Genomic DNA, 8,740 nt, shown 5'->3' on the forward strand with positions numbered 1-8,740 from the left:
TAAAAGTTTCAAAAACCAGGTGAAGCTCCACTGAAATACAATATTTCAAGGTCATAACTTTTATATTTGCTTTAAATCAAACATTTTTCAAAGCTAAAAACTTTTTTTTTTCACAATAAATCTTTAGATTAAAATGGATCGGGGAGAATACTAAAGGTTAATTAAAAAAGATAAGATGAGCAATCAAGAAAAACATTAGGGAAATACATGGAATGTGTTTTATATTAGTGAAAAACACATGTAGGTGCTTTCAAAGTGAGATTCCCTCAGTATTTAGATAAAGTCACTTGATTCACATCATAAATCTTATGATTTGTTTTTCCAAGTCGACTTAACACAAATTCTGTGTATTGCTCAGGTGTTGTTGTGGTCGTCTGGTGGGGGAACATTCCTGGCAGGAGTCTGTTCCTCCGCTATCTTTCTATGCTGCCTCTGGACCAGACATGGAGGAGGACTGGTCCACAGAGGTCCACACTAGAGCGAGTCCCACCAATGCTTATGGGACTATAGATTTTGAAGACACCGCGACACGAGTGTGTCGGGCAAAGGTCTGTAATCCTATTGTTGTTTCGTCAAAGAAAAATGTTTGTTCTGCTCCCACCTTAATATTAGAAAGTTCAGCGTTCTTTAACAAGCTACAACTCAAATTCAAATGTTTTTCCTAAATTTAGAAAGAAGTTTAGCTTCTGGTGGTTGTATAAACTTCGGTTTGTTATGATATAAAGAGACTTAATTGAGTTGTATAAAAGCTGAGATGCTATCCACCGTTATGACAAAACAAAGAGCACTTCCATGTATTTTCAGTACGTCCGTGTGGCCGTGGACTCCAAGCCCGAGGCTTTACTGCAGCTGATGCTGAGGGAATGGCAGATGGAGAGACCCAAACTGCTGCTGACGGTCCAGGGAGGCACAGAAAACTTTGTCTTGCCCCCAAAAGTTATGCAAGCTTTCAGCAAGGGGCTGATCACTGCTGCCCTCAACACAGGGGGGTGGATACTCACCGATGGGATTAATACGGGTAAGTAAGGAAAAGGTTTGAGATTCTGTTAAAAATGTCTGAACACTGTTATATTCTAAGCTTGAGTTCTGCTCATATTATAAATCTGGTGGATCCATGCAAGAACTTAAATATTTTTAATGTCTGATCTTTAAAACTCACATTGATGCACTTAAAGTGTTCTTAACATTCCCTCCAGGTGTGTCTAAGTATGTAGGGGAGGCAGTGAAAGTGTTTGGAGGCCACGACCTGAGAAAGAGGAACACAATTGGTATCACACCATGGGGAGTGATTGACAACAACATGGACCTCATAGGCAGAGATGTCAGTACAAAAACGTAGTTTCTTAGCTGGGCCTGATATTGATGTTGTTTGGTGGGGGTTGACTTGACAAAAGTCATCCTTTCCTCAGGTGTTCAAGCCCTACCAGCCACTGGGAAACCCCCTGAGCAAGAGAGTCTGCCTCAACGGGTTCCATTCCCATTTCCTGCTGGTGGATGATGGAACACTTGGGAAATATGGCTGCCAGCAGGGCCTTCGGAAGAAACTGGAGAAGCACATCCAGCAGCAGAAAATACATCCTCGTGAGTCTTTGTGTTGGAGGGGGGCTTCATGTAACCAATTCCTCCTCCACCCACCGTCCCTTGTCTTGTTTGCAGGATTGAACCAAAGAGTGCCTATGGTGTGTGTAGTGGTGGAGGGAGGTCCCTCCGTTGTTTTCACTGTGCTGGATTATGTGAGCAGTGCCCCCCCTGTGCCAGTGTTTGTGTTTGAAGGATCTGGCAGAGCTGCAGACCTGCTTTCTTTCTTGCACAAGCAGACCGCCAACGACAGGTATTTTGATAAACGTCGACCAGGTCTAGTGCGTTAGCTCTTAATGCTTCATGTTATTCAAATAAAATCCGTCATAGTTAATATTTAGCTTATTACAATAACAAACGAAAAGAGTTAATTAATTAAGCTTTTATTTAAAAAATAATACAACAAACTAACAAATACAGAAAGACAAAATATGCAGGGGGAAAATAAGTGTAAATAATGTAATCTATCCTGTCTATCACCTACATCTGTTCTCATTTGATTTGTTTTCTGCACTAAAATCTTTGTTTCAATTGTGACTATTCAGTTATCTGTAACTTAAAATAGTCAGAAAAGTAATCCATGGTATTTTTCTTTCAGAGAATAACTGAAAATATACTTCATTGTCATATATTGTGATATATATTGTTATTGTGATGCAAAATAATTTATATGATGATATGCAGTTTTTCCCATATCGCCCGGCACAAAGATACTTTTATTAAACTGCTCATTTAAGTGATAAATCAGAAAAAAGTATATCCTTGTTTTCTTTTGAGTTACTCTTTTTTAATATTACGTACATAAAAACATATTTTTTTTAGTATGAATTCACTTATAGGAATAATGCTGGGAATAAAATAACATTCCTGTATCTCTCATTTAGGCAGCTGGATGCTGACATTATAGAGGACTTCCTCACTAGAATTGGTGATGAATTTGGAGTGGAGAGAACTGAGGCGGTTCGTCTTTACTCTGTTCTCCAGGAGTGCATGGACCACAGAGAGTCTGTGAGTAAAAACACTATAGCCACAGTGTTTCAACACACAGGCTGCTCAGAAAACACTTTTATGTTCAACAGATAACTATTTTTGACTCTGAATCAGACGATCACGCGGCACCAGATGCAGCCATTTTAAGTACTACACTCAAGGGTACATTTTCTATAGTTTTCTTTGGTTATATAGATTTTTTTCTAAATAGAAGAAAGTATTAATGTGTATTTTTTCATTAAATAAAATGTAGGCACAAAGGCCAGTCCAGCAGAGCAGCTAAATATGGCTTTAGCATGGGACCAAGCCGACATCGCTCAGAAGGACATCCTGGTGTACGGACAGCACTGGCCGGTAAGTGCGGCTGAGGCAAAGTCGGGTTTGTTTCCCCTCTACAGGCCTTTCGTAAAATGCTCATTAGCACTACTCTGTGGTCATATTTTTACTGAAGATACACCAACATCTTATTTTTATGTTTACGTGACTGTATTTGCAGGTTGGTTCCTTGGAAAAAGCCATGCTTGATGCTCTGGTGTTGGACCGTGTGAGTTTTGTTAAAATGCTGATAGACAACGGCATGACCATGAGCCACTTCCTCACTGTGGAGCGCCTGGAAGAGCTTTACAACACGGTAATTATCTTGTGGTTTTGAGATTTGTTTTTAATTTTTATTGAGAATAAAAAAAAAAAAAAATCTATCTTAAAAAAAAACATTATTCAAACCTTAATTTAGTAGGAATAGATCGTAGTATGAAGATCAGACTTATTTTTTACATTAAGAAGAAATACAGTTTCTCTCTAAGCTCATAGTTTTGAAATTACAGCTCTTATCAGTGTCAACATAAAGTACTTTAAAAAATGTTTGTCTTTTGAAATCACAAATCCATCCTCTGTGTGTTATGGTTAGAAATCTCAAGTATTGTGTGTCTTCTGGAAACATGAATATTTGGAAGGCTGCTACTGTCAGGGATTTAACAAGAGTGATAGAAGAGGAGCCTCACATCTCCAGTTTGTTCCTTATATTAGGTTTTCAATAATAGAAACGTTATTTTTCAGCCGCTGGGGCAGACTCCGCGCTTCCTGCAACACCTTGTTGAAGATGCAAAGCAGGTCAGTTGTTTTTAACAAAATATTTCCATGTGTATTCATATATATGTATTCCTTGCTTGCATATTTACTGTGTTTCTATGTGTGATGGGTAGACGTCTCTTCCAGCTGGTTACCGTCTTTCTCTTATTGATGTTGGCCTGGTGATAGAATACCTGATTGGAGGAGCATACCGCAGCACCTACACTCGAAAACACTTCAGAGCTGCGTACAGCCGCATGCAGGACAACGTCAGTATAGATATTCTTATTTTTTAATACATCCTATAAAAAAACAAATTAAAATCAGCTCATAGTTGCTCATATTACACTCTGCTCTGGCTTTTAGGACAGAAGATGGGACAGTTCTGGCTCCTTTTCTAAACAAAAGCTCGGACTGAAATCAAACTCCCGGAAGAGTGGAAGTCGTCAGGACTTGCATTTCTTTAGAACTGCTCAGCCCTACAAACGCAAGGTTGAGTCTTTTTAACTTGAAATTCTAGATAATTGGAAAATATATCTGCTTTAGTATTAGCTCACTATTAAAAGTGTGTTTTTTGACTCAGCCAGTAGGACCTGATTAAGAAAGCATACTGGTTCTAGTATTTATTTGTCTTTATCTGTCCCCTCTTTCCCTATTCTTGTGTCTAGGAGCAAGATGCGACCCCCGGGAGCACTCTAAACACGAGGTTCAGTTCAGGCCTCGGTGACGCTTCACTGCAGGTCCCTTTTAACTTCAACGACCTCTTTGTCTGGGCGGTTCTTCAGCAGCGGCAGCAGATGGCACTATTCCTGTGGCAGCACGGTGAAGAAGCGCTGGCCCGAGCCATCGTGGGCTGCAAGCTTTACCGCTCCATGGCCTTTGAGGCGCGGCTGAGCAGCATGTATGACAACATCGCTGAAAAATTCAAGGCAGACTCACTGTAAGTTGTAAAGTTTGCATAAATGTGGTAGACTTGTTTGGAATTTTGCCTTTTTCAGTATGAGGTATTAACCCCAAAAAGTGATGGATTTAGCAAAACAAAAGATGTTTGGATGTTTTCTATGAATTTCCTAAAAAACACCAATATTCTCTACTAATACTTGACCAGAACAATACAATTCTATGGAGATTATTGTTTCAGTGCAATGGTGAATGTTTCTTTTGTGTTTCAGGGAGTTCGGTAAGCTGGCGGTGGACGTGTTGGATTGTGCATTTCGACAGAACGGGCAAATGGCCATGAAACTGTTGACCTCAGAGATGGAAGCATGGAGCCACTTCACGTGTCTGCAGTTGGCAGTCTCCTCGTGTCACAGACCGTTTGTCTCACACTCGTGCACTCAGACCCTCCTCACTGATCTCTGGACGGGCCCCCTCAACATGAGAAAGAACTCCTTCATGAAGGTGAAAGTCGCTTCAGCTTCATTTTACGTGAAATGCTCCAAAAAATACAGCATTTTATTGCAAGAGACACATCCATCCATTCAGTTAGAAATATTATAAATGTCACATGGATTTCTATGCAGTTCCCACAAAAAAGAATCTTCTGGTTTGAAGAAAGTTGAAAAAAATTGCATCCCACTCCAATCATCTTTTGAGCTATTTTTAAAGTGTTCCCAGTGGTCTTTTAATTGGAGCTGTCACGCGATTAATTCTTGTGTGATTAATTAATTGCGACCTGTGATTAATTAATTAATCTATTTTAATCGCAACATTTTAAACCTAATAATTGCTGTAAAAAGCCTAATTTTGAGATATTTTTATTTAAAGTTGTGACATTTTGGTGCAGTAAAACATCAAATTACAACTAAAAACTGACTATTACTTTCTACTAACATAACAGATTTCCAACCCTCACTTTTACACCAACAAGGGTTTTTTTTCCAATCTCGAACGATAAAGAAAAAACAAACAAAATACAAGAGCAAAAAATCAAGTCTACATTGCTTATTTTACACATAAAAAGAGTTGGAACACTTTTCTGAAAAATCCACAAAACATTTACCACAAATTTTTTCTTATTACCATAATACATGTTGACAAACCTCATTTCACAGTTACTGTCCGATGTAATGAGCCCTCCGTGTACCCTATTCATTTATGACAACGAACACCCTCGTCAGGCTTTATCCCTTACAAAATAGATAATAACGGTGGTGTTGGTGGCTTGTTTGTAGTTCTGATAGTTGCACATTTGTGTATTTATAGCAACAAAGCGGCGTGCGCCATGTAAACACCGGTACACAGATTTACCAAGACACGCACTAGAAACAATATAAGAGGCGTTTTCAGCGGAGTTGAAATAAAACGCTCATGCAGGCAAACCTCTAAGCCATTTTTTTATGTTTGAGAACACATCAACAGTTGTAGGTTCAAAATAAGATTAACACAAAAAAGAAAAAGACATACTAATTTGTCTGTAATTAATTAATTGCAATTAATGGGATAATTTGACACCCCTACTTTTAATTATGACTATGTTCAAATCAAAAACCTGCATCCTTTTCTTGACATAGTTTCTGCAGAGCAGTAGTAGTTCATTAGAAATTTACCTCTTTTTTGGGGAGTTTTTTGACTCACCATAACCAATAGCTGAGAGCTCTCTGTTTACATGCTTTCCCACTAGCATACAACTCCTGCAACAAAAATTGTTAGCAAATTGGAGCTATCCATCTGTACAGTTTTGAGCCAGATTCCAGCTCAAACAAAGACGTTCATGGATCTATTTGTCTGCAAAATGATGCATCAGAATAGAGCAGAGGAGGGAGCTCCAGTGTATTTTTTACGTAACAAATACAATCTCTCTCAAACTGCATTTTTGGTCTGCTCTTGATTCACAATGACTTGAAAAAATTAATACTTTACACTCAATTTTCTCTATATTATTCTTCCATCATAAGAAAAATGCCACAAGAACATGTTAAAAACACTATTTTCATGGGAGTGGTTCTTTAAAATAGGATCTAATCAAATGAAGTTTCAGTGATTGTGCAGACCTGCATGACAACCTTTCTCTGTGTTTGATGCAGATAATCTTGAGCCTTCTTCTGCCCCCTGCTATCTTGATGCTGGAGTTTAAAAGCGAAGCTGAAATGTGTCATGTACCACAGACCCACGAGACAATGCTGTTCGGGCTTGACTCTGTCAAGTCAACTCCAGCTCCTCAGGCTACTGCTGACCTGGTAAAGTGCCACTGGTGATCTTACTGTATCTTGCTCTGTTCTCTACTGTAAACAGTTCCTGCACTGCTTTTTATTTCAACGTTTGAACTATTCTCTCTTTTCTTAGAGTCATCATGATGCAGAGCAGGGCCTTCCTTTTTATGAGAAATGTCTCGGTCCTGTCTCAAGATCTGTTTCCACTGTAAAGGTGCAGTGGCTCCCCTGGATCACACGAATCTATGATTTCTACACAGCTCCTGTTGTCAAGTTTTGGTTTCACACAGTAGGTGGCATCCATCTCCTTTTGTTAAGGGGGAAAAAACAATCATTTTAACGCTTTTGTTTAAGTTCATTCTTGTCTTTAAGATTGTGTTGTATTTCAAGTGGCTTTTTGTGAACCTATTTTCTTACTTATTTTTAGATGTCATACTTGTGTTTTTTGATGTTATTCTCATTCGTCGTCTTGGTGAAAATGGAAGCTGGACCCAGTATTCAAGAGTGGCTGGTCATTTTCTACATTGTGTCTACTGCAGTGGAGAAAACCAGAGAGGTAAGTGATCCAGCAGGGAGGTACGTTCCCTCGTTTTGATTGTAAATTACTCAAGTTGGTGTGCAGAAAAATTCAGAAACCGTTCAGTTTTTATTTACTATAAAGTAGGATATTTATATAACAGTATGTAAAGATGAAAAAGAAACATGCAGCATAGTTTTCGACGTCTCTGTTGTCATTTAGGTTTTGATGTCTGAGCCGAGGAAGTTGAGGCAAAAGCTGAAGATTTGGTTCTCAGAGTATTGGAACATATCCGATTTTGTCGCCATCATTCTTTTCCTGGTTGGACTTACGTTGCGCTGGCACGCTGATCCGTACAGAACAGCGGGGCGCATCACTTACTGCCTGGACATCATCTTCTGGTTCATCAGGGTGCTGGATCTGCTGGCTGTCAATCAGCACGCTGGCCCTTACCTCACTATAATCACTAAGATGGTGCGTACAAACTGTGCCTGCTCGACAAAGATGCAAAAAATGTTCAAAATAGACCAACTGACCAAAAGGGAAATTTTAAGACGAGGTTTTTAATTAAAAATAACATTAAATTTTTTTTTGATAGATTACATAGGTTGTGGTGGTGTGATTCTGGCCTTAAATTTTTGACTTCCTGCTTTTATTCATGCTTGTTTTCGTCTGTGTGGAGTTTGAATGATTTCTTTTATCATGCAACAAGTCTCTCGAGGTATCCTATCTTCCCTCTGAGGCCCAAACTATGTCTAAATACTTGATATTTTGGAGAGATTTAAAAAAGAAATACTACAACAAGTGTGCCACTGGTAGTTGAGATGTCACCCTTTGACAAATTAGTGTTTTGGTTTGGAGGTTAAGTTTAAGAAATTTGTATAGTACATCTTTTGTGTTTTTTAATTAAAAAATTACATAATTCTTCAAATATTATTTGTTTAAAAGTGCAGAATTATCTCAATACTGTTTTGAAAATGAATTTGTTTCTAAAGCTGTTAAATAAATGAAAACATACATTTTTTCTATGGAAGTTTGACTTTAGATATTTATAGTAAACCTAGTAGATTAGAACTACACCTAGTTTGAAGTAATTAATTACATTTATTGTTTTTAAACGGTCTTGCTTCATTTAAAAATGTTAACAGTTCATAAAATATCAGTAGTGTCAATTTCAATTTAATTATTGTTGTCAGTAACAGAGTCATGTAATGAATTATAGTTCCAATTTCTGTAATTAAATAACAATTACTAAACTGTAGAAACCCTTATTACTACATTACTTATATTTTAATAAAACCAATTAATTTGTGTAAATAGTTGGCTTTTTCACTTTCTCTTAGCGAAATGGAACAAAAGAGAGATTCATTTAAAAAAAATGAGTTACTGATATATACGCACACACATGCGGGCTAATGTAGAGTATGAAGAGAAA

General features: G+C 38.0%; 1 protein-coding gene across 1 annotated transcript; it reads left to right on the top strand.

Annotated features, from left to right (window-relative positions):
* Window positions 1-353: 353 nt before the first annotated feature.
* Window positions 354-7,779, top strand: LOC112141413 (transient receptor potential cation channel subfamily M member 6; the record flags this gene model as incomplete). The annotated part of the gene is made up of 18 exons (XM_036211228.1): window positions 354-548; window positions 805-1,018; window positions 1,197-1,321; window positions 1,410-1,581; window positions 1,657-1,831; window positions 2,463-2,586; window positions 2,658-2,730; window positions 2,822-2,922; window positions 3,065-3,199; window positions 3,625-3,678; window positions 3,771-3,905; window positions 4,003-4,128; window positions 4,305-4,576; window positions 4,809-5,037; window positions 6,663-6,815; window positions 6,922-7,077; window positions 7,216-7,344; window positions 7,528-7,779. Coding segments are annotated over 18 exons (2,820 nt in total), but the record flags the coding sequence as incomplete, so codon positions are not given.
* Between the last annotated feature and the right edge of the window lie 961 nt (window positions 7,780-8,740).

The sequence above is a fragment of the Oryzias melastigma genome, unplaced genomic scaffold (genome assembly GCF_002922805.2).
Source record: "Oryzias melastigma strain HK-1 unplaced genomic scaffold, ASM292280v2 sc01423, whole genome shotgun sequence".
In the NCBI taxonomy this organism is placed as follows: domain Eukaryota; kingdom Metazoa; phylum Chordata; class Actinopteri; order Beloniformes; family Adrianichthyidae; genus Oryzias; species Oryzias melastigma.